The sequence below is a fragment of the Notothenia coriiceps genome, unplaced genomic scaffold (genome assembly GCF_000735185.1).
Source record: "Notothenia coriiceps isolate Sejong01 unplaced genomic scaffold, NC01 NC01_scaffold00037246, whole genome shotgun sequence".
NCBI classification, from domain to species: Eukaryota; Metazoa; Chordata; class Actinopteri; order Perciformes; family Nototheniidae; genus Notothenia; species Notothenia coriiceps.
Window position 1 is genome coordinate 648,222 of NW_011369947.1, and position 18,800 is coordinate 667,021.

Consider the following 18,800-nt stretch of genomic DNA (forward strand, 5'->3'; position numbering starts at 1 on the left):
CCAGGAAGTGATGATATCATATAGGAATTATGGAACAAACTAAATACATGGAAAGCTATGATTCCAAATATAACCACCTTTCTGTTTCACTTGAACTTCAAACTACTCCTCTGACCTGAGCACCTACTACAGTATAACAACACTAACATCACAAGTGGAGCATAAGCTGCAGCTGTTTGCCTTGAAAATGGTCAAGGAATAGGATAGATAAGATAAGAATAAGAATGGCAGGAATGCAGGGTGAGGGAAGTGGCTAAATGAGAAGAATGCACTGGTCCATTGTGTTTATTGTTTCAGTTCAAATCAAGGGAGCTTGCCATGTGAGATACTCAGCCATTAAATGTCAACATATATCATACAATCAGTGCAAGAGTTGTCCTCTAAAATACATACATTTCAAAATAAAAGCATCATTACACAATAAATGTTCATCTTGGCCTACTCAGACTCAAAGTCTTGATCAAATAATTGAAACACTTTATTCAGGAGGTAGAAAATAACCTATAACAAGAGGCTGATTGACACATCACAGTTTAGACTAAAAGACTGGCAATACCATAATAAACATGGCTTTCTCACGATTATACATTGCAAAGATTGTGTTAAATACTTAAATCAAAATATGATTAATTGATCTATAAATTAGTATAGTACAGTAGGTTTTCCTTATATATTAGCTCTAAGAAAACGTAAGTCTTATAATCCAAGAACGGCTCAGACGCATTGTGCACTCTTGCTTCATACCTATTCATCTTGCTTAAAACAAGTTGCAAGACCTAAAACATGAATACAATGTTATTATTTCGAGAGAACTATTCTCATTTTCAGAATAAACAAAGTCAAACAGTTGGACTTTAAAGAACATACAAACCAATTGACAATATATTTGTAATCTCAGGGTAGGACACGTACAGTACATTCAAGTATGTGTGAGACTTCATGCTAATCCTTCCTGCTGGTGCTTCTGGTCCACCTGTAGGGAGGCCATCCTGTGTGTCAGTGCAGACAGAGGCAGAGCAGCCGGGCTGTCCTTGTTGGCCTCCAGGAAGTGACTACAGGCTGAGAAAGTGCTGGAAAAACTGGAGGAGAGTCCTGCGATGTCTGTGGAGATGTAGGGGAGGACACCCGGAGTGGCCTGGTTGTAGTAGGTGATCTGAAACAAAAACACATCAGATCATAAAGTGGCCGTTGAGCAAACTAAGTTTTATCTTTAACTGTTGTAACATAGTGACATCACTTTGTAGCACTTGGCTTCTATTGGCTAGCGCATCAGCACATTGTACATGATAGGCTAAGGGGCGGGACATCTCTAAGAGGTTGACCAATCACAACAGAGCCGGCCAGCTAACCAATCAGAGCAGACTGGGCTCTGGTTTCAGACAGAGGGTGAAAAGAGGTGCTGCAGCACAGGCAGTATGAGAAAAATATAACATGTACTCTTTAAACTATTTTGTACATGTGCACAGAAAGCTGCATTGCGGCCCCTATCACCTGTCTTAAATAATAATAATAACAGAAGCATGACCTTTTCATACTCCAATAACATCAATGCACACCGAACTATACAAAAATGGTGGTATTCATTTTAATATCTGATCTGTCATGCCAATATAAACATATTTTTTCGAATATAAATATGTCTAGACTAACTTAAACTCTATATTTATTAAATACAGTATATATCTTTTAGTGTTGATATATATATTTACTGTTTATTTTCTATTTTATTTAAATTTTAACTCATGTGGAATGCTTTGTTTACATACTGCTATGACAAAACTATTTCCCAATGTGGGATCAATAAAGTATAATCTAACCTAATCTCTGTGTGTAAGTGGCTCTTACAGGTCACATGTGGTGCAGTAAACCACTGCAGCCTGTCTGTTCCTAGCTCTGCAGTGATGAATCGTTGGTGCTAATGCAGTGATGAGCTCATAGCACGCGGCATGCTGAAGTGCCAACCTTGGTGACAGTGCTGGACTCTTCCCAGATTGTGAAGCCGGCGCAGAGCACTTCTCCTCTGGTGTAGTCCTCCGTGGGGGGGTGAGTAGGCAGAGTGACAGAGCGCAGAGCGATCAGATATGGGTCCCTGAGAGGAGCAGGGATACCATCATGAGACTTTATGAAGGAGCAAGCAGTAATGCAATAACTGGTTGCAAAAATATATCATATAAAAAAGGTGGAAACGGAAATCAAAAAATGCAAGAGAAAATGAAATAAATACAGCAGAGAAATAATTAAAGAAGTGTCACTGACCTGGCGTCACATGGCATCCTCCTAGATGCCAGCAAGATAAAGTCCTGGCCTTTCCCCCGTTTGCTGATGGACGGTGTGGCCACGCGATAAAGAGTGTCCTCCTCATCTGCCTGGTTGATATACTCACACTCCCTGCACACAAAGGATTAAGCATCAGATGCTAATAATAATATTAAGATGTAGAATCAACGTATTGCGCTGCTGTCTCTATCAATCAAGACAATTCATCTGTTAATAATTCGATAATTGTATCTGTAACATCCACTACAAATAACAGCTGCAGCAGCACAGTGTTAGCGTTTAATACTGTATGTGCAAAGTTTTTATTTCATGCAGACACAACATATCATCTGACGTCATCACTATTTGTTTGGTTGGTTGCTGTTATATTTAAAAGGAATTTAAATATGTAAGGCTGGTCATATTTTTCATTCCTCCTGGTGTCAAAAAGTGAATGAAAAAAAAATCAAAAACCAACAGTTCAATTATTAATATTATTATTAATGTTCGACATTTGGAGCAATAATCCACTCCATTGCAATAAATCACAATGGATGCCTTGTCTCTCTTTTTTTTTTTTACTCGATCCCACACACACCATCCTACTGACGTAAATACTCACCAAATGCATATACATCCACAGATGAAAATAGTCCCATAAGAAACACTCTTGTTTGAGTAACACTTGCCTGCTGTTATAGGAAATTAACTAAACTGTTGATTTGTGGATTTTTCCATTCTCTGACCTTGTTATTGTGTTTTTTTGTGATTGGCTGACAATAAAAAACATCAGAATTATCCTTAAAGCTAATCTACTATTGGAATAACTGTTAATAGTCTTGCACCAGATAACTGTTTTCACACTGACTCATAGAGCGGGTCCCACTCCTTTCTCCTCCTCAGGTCTGACAGGAGGTGGAACGTCTGCTCAGCTGCTACGCTGACGTTCATCTCCACCTTGAAACAGAGCATGTGGTTTTCCTCCAGCGTGTACAGTCTGACCTAAGAACGCAGCAAAAACACAACGTGACGGTGAGTTCTGTGTCTATAAATAGGATTTCACATTATTCCAACGTACGCACGTCAAGTTTGATGCTGTCAAAATTGCCACATGGTGGGTGCATGAGAGATTATAAATATGGTAATTATACATATTTTGAGGGTGACTATATTCAAGTCTTATTCTCAAAATCTCTATAAATGACTTTTAGAGACAGTTGGATCAGAGGAAGGTTGAAGGTTTTAGCTTTAGACAACGTTTTCTTACTTATCTTGCATTATTCCACGATTTAATTGAAAAATATGGGCCTTCCTCCAGGGCAGACACTGTGACGGTGCAGCCAACACAATACAGATCAGAATGCATGGAGGATTCACAACAGCTGTAACCATTTAAAAAGCTATATCCTGGAAGCTAATACAAACATTACTGACCTTGTTTTTCTCAGAAGTCAATACCCAGTTGTTTCTGGTATCCATTAGTTTCAGTGCGGTTACATTATTGAAGCTCAGGTACATCTAAAAAAAACAAAAGGCACAGTCTGAATATATTGGCAAAATCTAGACTCAACAAGTGTGTGTGCCAGAAAAATACCAATACCTGGTTACTTGGCTCCCAGGGCACAGAGACGGGGACTTCAGCTTGCTTGCAGGAGAGGATGTATTTCCTGTAAACATGCAGGGCACAATGACTCAGGGACAACAGAAAAAAACAGAGAAGCTATCCAATACGAAGCTTTTCATTCTAGCAATGAGCCAACACATTTTTGTTAACAAATAATGGAATACAGATTATACTGGAGGCAGGGTATTTCACAGTTGAACAATGAGGTTATTATGCCTAACAGTGTCAGGTCTGCTCAGCTGTGATATGCTTTTCCGCCAAGTCATTCGTCGCTGCAGAATATTGTAATAGATTCTGTCCGGACAAAGCAAAGAAATAACGACTGTTTCTGTACGACTTCCAATGCCTTTACACTGTAATCATAGACTACATGTTGTGTATGCCTCTTCTATGTTTGCCCTGTTGTGTTTTCATCATGTTTTGCTGTTTTTAACCTTTTATTGAATAGTACGGTGTCCTTGGGTGTCGTGAAAGTCGCCTCCAAATAACATATATTATTATTGTTCAATGTATTTGTTGTTTATTATGATTTCTATTGAGTCAAACTTGACAAAGGGCAACTTAAGGCCAGAAAAACATACTGTTCTATTTGATTCCATCTATGCATCTTGTCCTAGTTGACAAGACGACAGTTCAAGGATGGCTTTAGGAACATAGAAAAAGCATATGAAGCGACCTTTACACTCAAAACAATACACACATCTGTATCTGCATGGTCAACCTCTTGCTGTTTACCATCTGTTTTTCTGCTCTGGGACTAATAAAGGATTATCTTATCTTAACTTAAAGGGAGATACTAACCGGTCAAGGCGAATCTTCCTTCTGGCAACAGCTTCTTGATATCGTCTTTTTCCATCCTGTAGAACATAATATGAAATCTTCACAAAGGGATCCTTACTTTATGAAGTACATACTTGCTTTTTTCTGGCTCTATACATTACTTAGACCCTCCAGAAAAACGCGGGCAAAAATCCTTGATTATGCGGGCTAAATTCCTTGATTATGCGATTAAACATGCGGGGTTTTTATGTGATTTTATGCGGTGAAATTGCGGGAAGTTGCGAAATATGCGGAAAGTTGCGAAATATGCTAAATATGCGGGAAAAAAGAATAAATGTTTTTTTAAATATTGGGCTGTCTTATTTATTCTCTCTCACACACAACCTGCCACTAACGTTAAAACCCTTTACTATTCAATTAAACACATTCAATGTTTATTTATTGTAAAAGCAATTGGGCTATTTNAGAAAGCATTTTCGAATGTTTGAATTAATCAAAGTGGGTCGTCACGTCGATTCTCTCTTATGCTCCAACACACAGTTGCACGGGCTGCAGAATAGTTTCCTCCCACTTGTTGCCCGGTCTTTAGTAGAAATGTTCGTCGGTAAATGAGATGGATTAGATTTTTTCATCTTGGTGTTTTCTCTATCGTGTGAGCTCCACACGTTCACTCTATACAGTGTTGTTTACATTCTGTGATGCGCGAGATGATGACGTCACGTCAAGACGAGTTAACTTTTTTTTCTTCTCAACTTTGTGTGGAAAAATGCGGGGATTATGCGGCCTTTTGATAAATATACGTCCTTTTAAAAATCTGCGCCATTTTGCTGATTATGCGGTAAATTCTGCGATCGCAGAATCGCGTTTTTCTGGAGGGTCTAATTACTGCTCATCATGGACTTTCAGGAAGCTACAGGACACTAAGAAAACTCACCACAGGCTCAGGTCGTATCCGTGGCACCGTGCACGGTTTCCTGTCACTGTCCAGCACCTCAAAGGTCATAAAGGCACTATTTATATGGCGGAGAGGTTCCCCACCCTTGTAGGCCTCAGCACACACCCCCACCTCCATGCTACAGCACAAGAAGTAAGTGCAGTTCAGAAAACATACACAGACGTACAGTATGAACACATTTCAGACTGTAAAAGCCTTGTTTAAGGAATCCATTGCAAACCTAAAGTGGATGATTTGAGAGATATTTGCTTCATTCTTTAGTTTCTTTCATAATGTGTAAACTCACCTTTGCTTGAAGGTATTGTTCACAATGGCTTTCAGTACCAGTCTGTCACCAATGTGAGACGGACCACGGAAATGGAACATGTCTATGGACCTCAAGGTCGGGTGAGCGTTACACAAGCGACTAGAGGAAAATGAAAGGAAAACAGAGAAAAGTGTTTGTAGTTTGTTACGTGTTGATGTTTTTAACCTTAGTCTTATTACAAAAGCCTGAGCAAACTAGGGTTAATTTGATATTTCTAGGAACAAGCTTATTTTTTTTCGTGTTGGATGTTATGTGAGGAAACGGATGCCATTCTCACATTTCCCTGTTAAATGTGAGGCAAAAGAGAAGAGAAAAGCGGGGCTGTTCGAAAGCAACAAAACCTACCTACCAGCATCTTTAACGGTCGCTAATTTCCATAATCATCTTATTTGATTAATGCATATAAACAAATGTAAAAAAGACTGTTTATTATTTTTAAGGGGTTTGGAGTCTTCGCCGGTTGCAGTGACTTCCGGGAGTCTCAAAGAAAAGCACCAAGAAGTCAATGTGTTATGCCAAGAAACTGTCCAACACATTTTCCCCTGTTTAACCACAACTTGTCTTTGATAAAGAAATAAGACATAATGTGCTGGCCGGTGTATTTTAATACAATATATTTCCTGTGGTTTCTCCCTGTTTCCGGTCTTCAGTCTAAGCTAACCGACTGCTGGCTCAGTGAAAAAAGCTGTATAGGCAGTTTTTCAAAGTGTTAAACCATTTATTTAAAGCTAGATTAAGTCTTATTTGAGACAAACTAAGGGAAACTAGAACATTAGGTACAGACCTTGCTGCAATTGTAGCTACATTCTCCATCCAGGCCATGATCTGTCCTCCGAAGGTGCTGACCTGATGGTTAGCATGTGGCGGCAGCACCAGCTCCACACTCTCCACCCGGGTCCGCTCAGCTGGCACAGCGTCCTGGTACTCCTGACATTCTCCTGGTGAGGGGCAGGAAAAACAAAGAGCTTAAATCAATCAGATTTGTATTTTATTTTTTGATCACATTTCAACTTCAGTGTACATACTGTATACATATGTTAAATAGTTTTACAGAGTGGTCCATCTTTTTCTTTTTCTTGACAAAACAACAACAATAAGCACACAAGAACATGGGGTGTTTCCTTTTCAATATGAAACATTGACAGTATAGATCATTAAATAAAATATTCAAACAGTTAAAGTGGACCTATCATGCTATGTTTGAAAAATATATTGTAGGGCCATACCTATACAAAGCATGTCTGTGAAGCTTTTTTTTCAAAATACCAAACAGATCAGCCATTGTAGCCATGCCTCATACTGCTCAAACCCCTCTTTTGAAGCCCTGTTAGAGAAACGCAGATCTTGGGTCCTTAGCTTGAAAAAAATAAAAGAAGAAAGAGGAGGCGGAGCTAATGCCTGATCAGAATTCTACCGGAGTTTAAGTTAAATTCTGCTGTGATAAAACGCCATCCTGTTCTAAACCACTTCAAGGATTATTTCTGAAACAGTATGGAGCTCAAATGCTTTTTCTCTTGCGGGTTTATCACAAGGTGAGTTCCTTTTTATTTCCTGCTTTTTAAAAACACATATGCTCTCCAGTACAGGTTAGCTCTGAGTGTTAGCGAGGCTTGCTAATGTAAACAAAGACGTCCAAAACACGTCAGGCATTGTTTCTGATAGCAACTTTCTGTGGGTCCGCCGACGTCACAGCGGATGGACACGTCACAGCGGATGGAAATCTGTATCCGCTCGTTGTACACCCGTTTTTAAAAGATTTGGGTACGGAGCAAAAGAGAGAGGGTTTTATTTTCTGACGATGCGTGAGTTCCCCGACGCACCGGGGACACATATTTATGTATAAAAGACTTCACCAAGTGCATTTTGCATGATAGGTCCCCTTTTAAACAAAAGAAGAGCGTATCGGGGTAATATACACTTTCCATTTCTCCCAAATGTCCTCAAACTTAAGTTCCTGGAGCCTCATAGAGAAGGTTATTCTTTCCATTACAAAGATCTCGTAAATGACATCGTATCAATCATCCATGGATGGGCTGCTTGCTTTGAGCCATTTCTTTGTGATTGATTTCCTGGCAGCTATACTCAACATCCCAAATAAGTACAAACTGATTTTTAAATGGTGCATGTGTGTAGTGATTTAAAGCCGTATGCCTACAGCCTTTACCCAGTTGCGCTGTGCTGCTGTTCAGTAGGTCTGTAATGGTCTCAGCGTGGATCAGCCTCATCCTCCTCCGCTCTGCTGCCAGGCTGTACTCCATCTGCTCCATCTGTGTGTGAGGGAGCACCTGCTTCAGCTGAACCTGCACGCACATAAACAAACGCAGGAGATGTTGAACCAGCTTCAGTAAAACATCCATATTTCAGTTCTTATCCCTTACCTTCCCAGCTCCAGTTCGTCGGGCAACAAAGGTGGCAAAGGCATGGCAAACCTTCCACTGCCTGTCAGCGTAAAGGTCCTCGCAATTCACCACAATACCCACCTGAAATGAAAAGAACCACCACATGTTTTTCTGAAATTATACATTCACTGTGTAGAAATAAAAAACTGTATTTCACCAACCTCCATGCTGGATGTGAAGGCTCGGTTGACCTTTGCTATGATGTTGACTACATTTCCCACCCTGGAGTAAAACAGACAGACGCTTACTGTCAACACGCAGCAGTGGTTATAGTAGCAACACAATCTGTGTAAAACATAATAATCAAGTGGAGACACAGCACAGTGAGAGCAAAATAGGGGTTAATATCTCACCCTATGGTGTGTTCAAAAAGGATGTCGTCCACAGATGCAGTGACACAGGAACAACCTGCATGTCTCTCAGCTGGACGAGGAGAGATTAAACAAATATTTAAATAGTCCATATTCAATTCAGGCAAAGTGAAAGCTTGTAAAATGTGAATGTGTGAAAGGCATACAGAAATAATCTTTCACACACAAATATTAAAATTTGAATGCAATTAATTGTTCTATACATCATCCGTAAAAGATTCATAGGTAAGTGCTATCTGTTGCTTGTGTATAGATATACCATAATATGAAAACAGGGACCCTAAATCCAAAAATAAATCTGGATTAAAAAAGTAATGCTGCAAATAAATTAACACAAATCTTTTATTGGCAATATTGGACCTTAATTGTGATATTCAATATTTAATGTGGCTAAATTAAACCAAAACAGACCTTCTTGTCAATTTTAAACAGTTTTTCCATCGATTTTCAAACTAAATTCTGCTATGTTTTGCTGTACATCTATCAAAATATGAAATTTCTCCTGATTGTAGATACAGTAGTATTGCCTACTCCTGGTATAACAATGAATTTGTAACAGAAAGTTTAGAGCTCCAATGATCATGCCCTTTGAAACAGCAATTCAACAAAAACATAATCTGAACAACAATGTGTTACCGTAGTCAAGACTACAAACAGAGCATTCATGGTCTAATATGCAACCCTCAAACAGATAAGCAAACACAACTTGACAAAATAACATCTCATGCTTTGGTACACGTGTTTCAGGGATGCATTTAGATGAGCTTTTGGGGTATGTTTAAGACACACACTTGCACACCTGTTTATCTATGTGAAAAAATGTTTACGCTGCTATGGACAATCTTGCACTAATGTACATTCCCAAAGATATTGATATTGAAGTGACTGTTATTTTGTATATATTGATTGTTGTGTTTTTTATCTTAATGTGTCCATATGTGTAAATGTGTCTGTTATGTGTATATATAGGATATACATATTTTATACATTCGGGATTGTTGGAAACGTCATTTCAATCTCTCTGTACACACAAACTGAAAGATTGACATTAAAGTTGACTTTGACTAAATGCTTACTATAAAAAAGGGACACCCCTTTCAAGAGAATGGTTTCAAATCTTGGCTGTGGGACCTCTGATAAACTGCATCTCAGTTTTCATGATGGGATATTATTAGATAACCATGGTGCATGTTCAGAGTTGCAGATGGTCTCCGTGTGAAGTTATTATATAATCAGTTACATGTTGTGATGCTGAGCTGCAGGAAGAAGTACTCAGAGTTGAAAAGAAACAAGTAGGAGGTTTTCTGATGTCTTCCTACCAGACAAGCAGGCTGTGGAGTCCATCCACTTCAGCAGCTGGCCGACGCTCAGCTCTCCGCAGTGATTGGCGTGGCACGGCAGCACGATCTGACTCATCTTCACCTCCGTGGGGTTCCTGTACACCTCGTCGCTCTCCTGGATGAACAGAGGGTCCTGCATGATGTCTGCATACTTCCCCTCCGACGTCATCTCTCACAACAAACTGCACGGACAGAAAACAAAGAAGAATGTGTTACAGGAAAATCTTTCACACTTTTATTTGGACTCCTGTCTCAAAGAACAACCTGGGAGCCAAATAAAGACAAAATTATCGCCGCTAGATCTGCAAAGATGAATTTATTAGTGAACTATTAAATGAATCACCAACTATCTTAATAATTCATTTATCAGTTTGAGTTTTTAAGGTTAAAAAAAGTAAAACATCTTTAAGTCCAGTTTCTTAATTGTGATTTATTTGGGTCTATGACAGTAAACACAATATATTTGTAATGTTTTATATTGGTTTTTGTCGATGTAAATGGTCTTCAAAGGGTAAAAAAGTTCCCTAAGGAGGGGGTTCTCTCCTAAATACTCCCCCCCAGCCTGAAACGCCTCCATTGGACTCATTTGTTTTCTTCAGGAACATAGTGACATCACTATGTAACCGTCACACTTCTATTGGCTAGCGCTCCAACACATTGTATGTGATTGGTTAAGGGGCGGGACATCTCTAAGCCTTTGACTGAGGAGAAAAAAGGTGCCCCAGCACAGGCAGGCAGTGCGAGAAAAATAGACCTTTTTGAACATTAAAGCATGGAAACAGTAGAGGCACAAAATACAAATATGATGCTGAAATAAGCATATTAGGCCCAATTTAACATAACATTTAAGTCTACATCACTGAATACAGCTAATGTGATGCCGTCCAAACATTTGGAATACGACCACGTTTATAGATTCCTAGCAATGAAATCTGGAACATGACGTTGAAAATCAAAGGAGCTTCTTGGAAAGTTCTTGGGATGCATTCGTGGACACTTTCATCTGAACAAACTGTCCATGTTGTGGTTCAGGGGTCAGGAACACAGCTGTTAAAACACACATCATCCTAACAGTAACTTGAGTCAGAAGATCCACTACGAATGGACAGACGTGTGTAATGTGTTCATACCTAGAATCTGTTCAAATGTGAAAACTGCAGACAGATTGAGCCACTGCTGCAACATAAGACGCTTTAAATAATCCGTTTGTGGTCTGAGGAATTGCTCAATATTTATCCCATGACTCAGGGATCAGGAAACACCTGAAATGCCTATTTATGATTATAACCCTGCATCATATAATTATCCTGCCTGTCAAGTACTCTGGCAAGCAGTACTTCCATAGGATAGGAGTTGTATTTTTTAGAGCATGTTTTATCAAGCTGGGACAGAAACTATTTCCAGGCACAGACAAACTATTTAAAGACATGAAGCCAGATGGGGTATTCATGGAGGCTATTTGTTGAGGTAGAAGTATTTGCCCCATGGTTTGCCCAAAACTGTTGCTCCTTCAGTGGGCCACAGTGATCACCTATTGTTCCTGTTGTCAGAGACAGGAGCTGGAGTGACCTTTGCATTGACCTCAAGAGAAATGAGACATACCACAGCATGTATCATGAACCTCTGTTGTGAAATAATAACAAGAACACATGAGGCAGCCTGCTACTTAGTGTCCAAAACAAAGCTAACATCAACGTATTTCACACTAAAAAAACATTAAAAAGACTTACCTATTTTTTATTTTACTGCGTATGGTGAAATTTCCTTCAAGTGCAAATGAACCGTTGGATACAACACCTTAATGCTGGTTGAGAAACAGCAGCCTGCATGCCGGACCTCTCTTCATTACAGCCATTCTTCAACAACTTTATAAACACACACATGCACACACACGCTTCAGATTTAGCAGCTGTACCACTGGAGGGAGGGAGAGAGAGAGAGAGAGAGAGAGAGAGAGAGAGAGGGGGAGAGACCTTCCCCTTTAGTGGTTACTTACGTCCACATTTTTAAGGTGGAACTGTAGAGTTACTTCATGTTGGGGGATACCCACCATATTGTCCATGCATTTATTCAATTAAAACAACGATGCACAATTGTATGGACCTTGTAAACTGTTTTGTTTTTTTAACCTTCAACAGGCTTATGTAAGATTTGTAATATCTTCCATTACTCAAGAGGTCTTTGAAAAGTTTAACCCTTGCCATTTTCATTATAAGGTGAAGCAACACACATCTTGTACTGTGATATACTTGTGACTTTTTATTGATTTATTCTGAATCATAAGCCTACACATATTTGTTTTAAGTAAGAGAAAACAAGGCTATTCAATCCCAAATCCTCGTTATTTATTAGTCCCTAACTCCTTATTAAAAGTTGCTGATAATTAATCAACCCAAAAGCCCATTACATTTAGAAATATAAACTACTTTTGGTATAGAGCGCGATGTATAAATATAATGCATATAGGCTTTTCAGGAAACAATGAGATGAATAAACAGTCAAGTAAAAAAACAATATGTATCTGTTGGTTAAATAACAATAATAAAAAGGGAGGATTAAATGAAATATAAATGTTTGTGTTCAATCTTAAATCTGTTGATAAAAAAATCTTTTCAGGGCTCTATATTTTGGGGATGATACATCATATCTTTTTTTTTTACATAATAAATATTTCTTAGAGTTAAAATAATCTCAGTTTTTTTTTCTTAATAAAATGTAAGTGTTGGTTGATTACCAGTATATTTAATTCCCATTGCATAGGGTAAAATCATTAGGGTAAATAATAAATACTCTTCATCACATTTTGCCTATCTGATATAACAGCTATCATCGTCATAACAGCCCAAACTGAAAAGCACGACGAAGCAGACCCATGGGCAGACCTTAAGGCAAACGCCGAGCTCTCATTGGCTGTCAGGTGCGTCAGTCAGGCCTAGCTCCGCCCCTTCCCCCCCGGACCAGGCTCGGTTGAGACGTCGCGTTGAGGAGGAGTGCGGTTGGAGTGCGAGAGGGTCGCGGCCGCGATGATCTGACAGATGAAATAGCGATAAAAAAGAGCGAGAAGGCGGTCGTCCTCCCACACAAAACAATGTTCCCCAAAGGCAAAGGCTCCCCGGTGCCCTCCGACGGCCAGGCGAGAGAAAAGTAAGCTCCGAAACATTTATTTTTGTGTATTTTTCGCCTCGCAAGTTGTTCCTCTGTTGATCGCTGGACGGGCTAACAGGAGGCGATTTCCTCCTACCGACTACTGAATTGAATGAACCGCCTTGTCTGCTCGCCATTCCTCCCCTGAGCCGTGTTTCTGCTAATGTGGCTATTTCCAGTCTCTTTACACCTCTGCTGTACGATTCACACTTCAGTTTGGTTGTGTTTTAATCATATTCCTGCAGGTTTTTTAAGAGGAGGAAACAATAACATGCTGCACAGTACATTGTTTTCTGTGTTGCGCTCCGTTTTTATTTCCCTCAGCCCCATCAGTGCCACCAGGATACTGTACCCCTGCTAATATAAATAGCCGCTGTTATTTTCAACACAACACGACGCTGAATTATACTGTTGCTTTAGCACTTTCCTTTTCACCTGCTCATTGTAGTGAATCTTACCCCAGGTTGTAGCTTGATTACACAGTCCCCATTGAATTTTTTTGGCATAGGCTATTTGGCAGCCATTGTTCAAAAGGCCCGTGCCCGACTCTAGTCACTCAAGTGCTCGTTGAAGAAGATTAAATCAGCTGTTTGACGTTTATTTATGACCAGTTTGTTAAATTAACATTATATTTGTTTCCCCACACAGGTTGGCTCTGTACGTTTATGAGTATTTGTTGCACATAGGAGCTCAGAAGTCTGCACAGACCTTTTTATCAGAGGTATGTGACATTTTGGGAAAAACTAAAACCACACTCTCCTGTGATTGTGCTCTTTAAGGAAAAAACAACAGTAAATCATTTAAATTAACACCCTTGGATAATTATTGAAATCCCTCTTTCCTAGATACGATGGGAGAAAAACATAACACTTGGAGAACCTCCTGGATTCCTCCATTCCTGGTGGTGGTAAGTGAACATATTCAAGTCTTTCCTGTACACGTGTTCAGGGGTTGTTGTGTGGTTTTGTTTGCTTTATGACCGGTCTCTTCCACAGTGTATTCTGGGACTTGTATTGTGCTGCGCCAGAGAGGAGAGAGTCATGTGACCACTCCAGCGAAGCGAAAGCCTTCCATGATTACGTGAGTAGTGCTTACACGGGAACTGATGTACATATTGCTCTGTCTTCGGCTAAAGGAGACAACAACTTTGCTAAGAAGTGGTCTAAATAATGCGCCTTAAACTTGGCTTGTGCAACGAGTCTTGTTTTTTTGTTGTTGATGCTATCAGAACACAAGTGCATATAATCTCGGTTTGTCAACACTCAAGTCCTGACAAAATCTCCCTCATGCCCCTTCAAGTGTGATATGGCTTCAACTTATTGTGAATTCTTTGAAGCTTGAAGAATCATCCCGATGTAACCCTTCTTTCACTTTCTTTTTGCGATATCAGTCATTTGGTTTTGTCCACTGCCTCTTTTGCAGCCTTATTCAATTTAGGATACTATATTATTGTTTTCTCCTACATTTCTAAATGGTCATCTTGCCCTGTCGTTGGCTTGAATGAAGCACCCAGCAGTGAGCTTTATAGGCTTCTGGGAAAATGATTCTGACGTCAGCATGTCCTGAGTCAGACCTGTCGAGCTCTCCCCGTCCTCTCCACACTTTAGCCCCCTGCCACAGTTTGGAAGCCCAATAAGAAACTAATGTGTGTTCTGCACAACTTCAGAGACAAACAGCTTGATTTCTGTAAAGCACTCCAGCTGCCCTGGTGTATGGTAGCTCCAGTTGATAGTGAAATGTTTTATCTGCAGTGACGTAATCCTAATGAATTTCAAACTGAAAAACTGTACAGGCAGTCTGGGACCCAACATCTATTAAAAAGAGCTCGGGACAAGTACACAATTCAGTGTGGACTGCTCTTCTTATGATAGCCCATGGCATGCAAGTATGAAAAAGCTATCTTGATAAATATGCAATTTTCGCCATGGTGCTTTTTTTTTTATTTTTTTCATGAGCTGCATTGTTTCCAGCTTTGAGTAAGCATTCAAAAGGAGCCTCATGAGGATCAAAGAAAGTGCAAACTGCTAGTCGGTTGCTGTTCCCATCCCTTGTGTTTCATCATGTAGCGAAAGAAAATGAAGTAAACAAAAATACTGTTCTGTTTTCTGCTGTATCGGCACAGCCAAGAAAGACATTAGAGGTTAAGGAGTCCTCTCGTGTTCACTGATACACAGTACGAAGGTTGGTGGTGTATCAAACAGGAAGGGGTTAAAACTGAGATGTTGGTCCTGCTCTTAGCAGATAGGGTTGTCACGGTAACAGGCCTCCTGATCTGGCAGGTGACCTGGGAGGCAGAAGAGCAGCACTGCCATTTTTCAATAAACACATTCCTTATTATTGCAGCTCCAAGGTGTGCATTTAGTTTAAAACCAGTGTTGATTCACAAAGCATACTGCATGGTAACATTCTTGCTTGTTGTCGTTTGCTTGTTCTGGATTTTTTTTTGTTGCAAAATGTGATTTTTATCTCGAGCTACAACGATAAGTTGATCAACAGAAAATTAGCCGCCAACAATCTGGATGTTCAAAGTAACTTCTTCGTGCAAGAAAAAGCTGTTTTCAGGCTCTAAAATAATAATCTAAGTACATTTCCTGCTTGTTCCGTTCCATATCAATTCAGAGTATCTTTGGGTTTTGGACTGAAGTAAACAAACAGTTTCAAGACATTCAATTTGACTTTAAGAATCTCGGATGCACAGAATATCTGTAAAAGAACAACTGAAACAGTATTTTATTATGAACTTTGGACAAGCATCTCAGATTTCAAAACTCTGCATGTGTCTATGGAGGGGGGGATATCTTTATTTTAGACAAATAATAATTATAAGACCGAATTTAACTCGTATAATTTAGCAATTTCCTTTGTATTTAATAAGGAAACACCCTCAGACCGGTTGCGAGAGATTAAGCAGCTCATGATAAGATGTTAGATTGCAGCTTGTGGTTTCACAGAGACAATTTTTATAACATGGAAAGCATTTAGCAAACCAGGAAACATCGTGAGTCTGATCACTATGGGGAGCTTTCAGAGTTTCTGTGCGGTCGTCTCTTCCCCCGACATCTTGTGGTTGCCCTTCGCTCTGACGTTGGCTCTCCTTCTGTTCATTTGTGGATGTCGAGGGTCAGGCAAGTGTGTGTGTGGATACGTGTGTGTGGACAGTACGAGTCCTTAGACCCTTGTCTTTGTCTAGAGTTGGGGGAGGTGAGTGCGTTAGCCCGCAGCGCTCGTAAAAAAAAAACACCGTCGTATTCACGCTGTGCCTGACGGACGCCTCCCCGAGGGCCCCGTCGCCATGGCGTCGGTTGTGATTGATGGCTGTCACGGAGCTGAGGGCCAGATTGGAAAAAGGAAAAGGGGAGTGGCACCGTGGCATATGCCCAGCATCCTCCACTGCTGAGGAGCCGAGGGAATAAAGAGAGGGGGGAGGAAGAGGAGAAGTGGAAAGGACCTGCTAGAAGTAACGAGAGAGGGAGAGGGAGAGGGAGAGCATCCAGTCAGGATCCAGAGAGGGCTTTTATGATGTTGATTGATGGTTAAACATTTACAAGCTAAACATAGGGGTTGGTTTCTTTCGAGCGCTGGTTCCAGTGGAAGAAGTGAGGCTGTTGAGAGCACGCTAGGTCAGGATCTGAGGTTGGGTGGTCTGTGATGCAGCCCAACCCCCCCCTCCCCAAATAAATGTATCCCATTTTAAATCTGACTTTTTCTCTGTATACTATTGCTTTTTCCCCTCACCAAAGCTCTTGGTCATCTCTCTTTCTCTCCCCCCCATGTGTTCCCCTCTCCCCCTCCCTCTTTGTTTTTGTAAAGCACAAGCACATCCGCCGCCACTCTGGGCCTTTTCCAACCTCCTTCAGTGATTCGACTATTCAGGGGAAATTTGTTTGGCTGGGTTGGCTCTGAAGTACACACACACGTACACGCTGACACATGGTGTGTGTGTGTGTGGGGAGGGGGGGGGAGTCTGTCTTTAAAAGAAGGTCCCCTGGGAAGTTGTATGGAAGGCCACAGACGAGAGCCTCGTAGCCCCGGGCGGGACATCTGCCCCTTTCCTGTCCCAGAGTCAGTGACAGACGCGTCTCGTTTAGACCGAGAGCAGCATCAAGCACAGCTGTGGCTTTACAGAGACGAGATAAAGATTTCTCATGCCTGGGAACTCGCACTGCATGTTGTTTTCAGTTTGTGACTTCTACAAAGATATGTCGATTGTGTTTTATTTTTACTTTATTATTTCTTAGAAGGCTTTATTCCAGGAATGGACTAATTAGGCCTAGAGGAACAAACACATTGCTGCTGCGCTTTTACTACGAACTAGATGTGGTTTTATGAGCGTATATATTCTAGGAAACTTTATCTATGATGCAGAAAGTTGCGTCAGTAAGGCTTGCTTTAGTTTAAAACATCTTCCTGGAGTTTAAAAACTGAAATGTGAGCTCCTTAAAACCTTTGATACTCCCGTGTAGGATTTATTTAAGCTTTAATTAATGCATTTATTGGGAATAACACAATTTATTTGTCACTTTGAACGTGTACTTAAAATATAAAATACTAATCCTCAGACACCCATTTGAGTTTTAAAACATTACAATTATACATGTATATAATTGTCTGTGTCAAATGACCATTTCTAACGGCCCCTACACACGGCGGCGTGCGTTGCCGCTTCAACGCTTCTGCCCATTCACTTTGAATGGGGTGACGTCACGATTCGCCGAACTGCATTGTGGGAGCAAAGCGTAGCTTCTCTCGCCGTGCTCGCGGCAAAAGTAGAGCAATGTTCTACTTTTGACGCCTCGACGGAGGCGTCAGCCAATCGAATCATATGCCAGTCCAAGCTCTTGCCAATCAAACTGCGTGCTTGTGTGTCTGGGGCGGGAGATTCATGTGATTGGTTGTTGGTCGAGTTTCAGCCCACCCCGCCGGCAAGCGACAACGCACGCCGCCGTGTGTAGGGGCCGTAATGGCTTTTAAATATGTCATAACTATGAATGACTGTATACATTTAACCATATAATATTGCAAACGTGATTCATTAAATTCCACTTTTTGTACGTTCAAGTGTTGAGCTAAACCTTCACTGTGGATTGTGTTGATTTACTGAGTGCAGAATCAGATGTCTTCAAAAATGTCTTGAGTCAAAGAAAGCCAGATGTAGATGATGCACATGGACCTGATTACAATACCTGCATAAAAATACACTAATCAAACACTGGTTCCTCTTCTTACAACTTGTTTTATGGGCTTCCTAGTCCCTAGTATTATCCCTGACTCTATGACTTCTGTTCTATAACTATTAACCAGTAGTAAAAGGATAGGGATACACATTCATTTAATATGCTTCCCAGAAGCAGAGTTGAAGAGTTGTGATTAGCCTGCTTTGCAGATGATACTTATTTTTACTTAGAATCCTGCTAGTGTGTGTGTGTGTGTGTGTGTGTGTGTGTGTGTGTGTGTATATCAAGTCTCTCAATTCCCAGCAGTCATTGGCTGGCCTTCCAAATAGTGTGTGTGTGTAGATATATATATGTATATGTAGATATATATATGTATGTATATATGTATAGATATAGATATATATATATATATAGATATATATATATATATATATATATATGAGAGAGACA

At 40.3% G+C, this 18,800-nt stretch overlaps 2 protein-coding genes across 3 annotated transcripts in view; one reads left to right on the plus strand and one right to left on the minus strand.

Annotated features, from left to right (window-relative positions):
- Positions 1–454: 454 nt before the first annotated feature.
- acot11b (acyl-CoA thioesterase 11b) lies at positions 455–11,934 on the minus strand. Its single transcript, XM_010794476.1, has 16 exons — positions 11,763–11,934; positions 10,012–10,214; positions 8,675–8,744; positions 8,483–8,543; positions 8,301–8,402; positions 8,087–8,222; positions 6,707–6,860; positions 5,902–6,021; positions 5,595–5,733; positions 4,682–4,737; positions 3,857–3,923; positions 3,691–3,774; positions 3,125–3,258; positions 2,257–2,388; positions 1,963–2,089; positions 455–1,153 (listed from the first exon to the last, which is right to left on the minus strand). Exons 2-16 carry the CDS (start codon positions 10,199–10,201, stop codon positions 938–940), a joined length of 1,788 nt encoding a protein of 595 aa, XP_010792778.1. The 5' UTR covers positions 10,202–10,214; positions 11,763–11,934; the 3' UTR covers positions 455–937.
- Positions 11,935–13,003: 1,069 nt separating this feature from the next.
- ssbp3b (single stranded DNA binding protein 3b) overlaps positions 13,004–18,800 on the plus strand; it is a 14,943-nt gene continuing 9,146 nt past the window's right edge. For both annotated transcript variants that reach the window (XM_010794477.1, XM_010794478.1), the window contains exons 1-4: positions 13,004–13,176; positions 13,825–13,897; positions 14,022–14,083; positions 14,172–14,256. In XM_010794477.1, coding sequence (XP_010792779.1) covers positions 13,121–13,176; positions 13,825–13,897; positions 14,022–14,083; positions 14,172–14,256 — 276 coding nt within the window. In that variant the 5' untranslated portion in view covers positions 13,004–13,120. The remainder of the gene's footprint in view (positions 13,177–13,824; positions 13,898–14,021; positions 14,084–14,171; positions 14,257–18,800) is intronic.

Excerpts from the sequence above, each read along its gene's own strand:
- acot11b (XM_010794476.1), bottom strand. The coding sequence starts at position 10,201 with ATGACGTCGGAGGGGAAGTATGCAGACATCATGCAGGACCCTCTGTTC. Across the intron at positions 5,734-5,901 it reads AACAATACCTTCAAGCAAAG|CATGGAGGTGGGGGTGTGTG; the intron begins GTGAGTTTACAC and ends CTTGTGCTGTAG. Across the intron at positions 4,738-5,594 it reads GGATACGACCTGAGCCTGTG|GATGGAAAAAGACGATATCA; the intron begins GTGAGTTTTCTT and ends TATGTTCTACAG.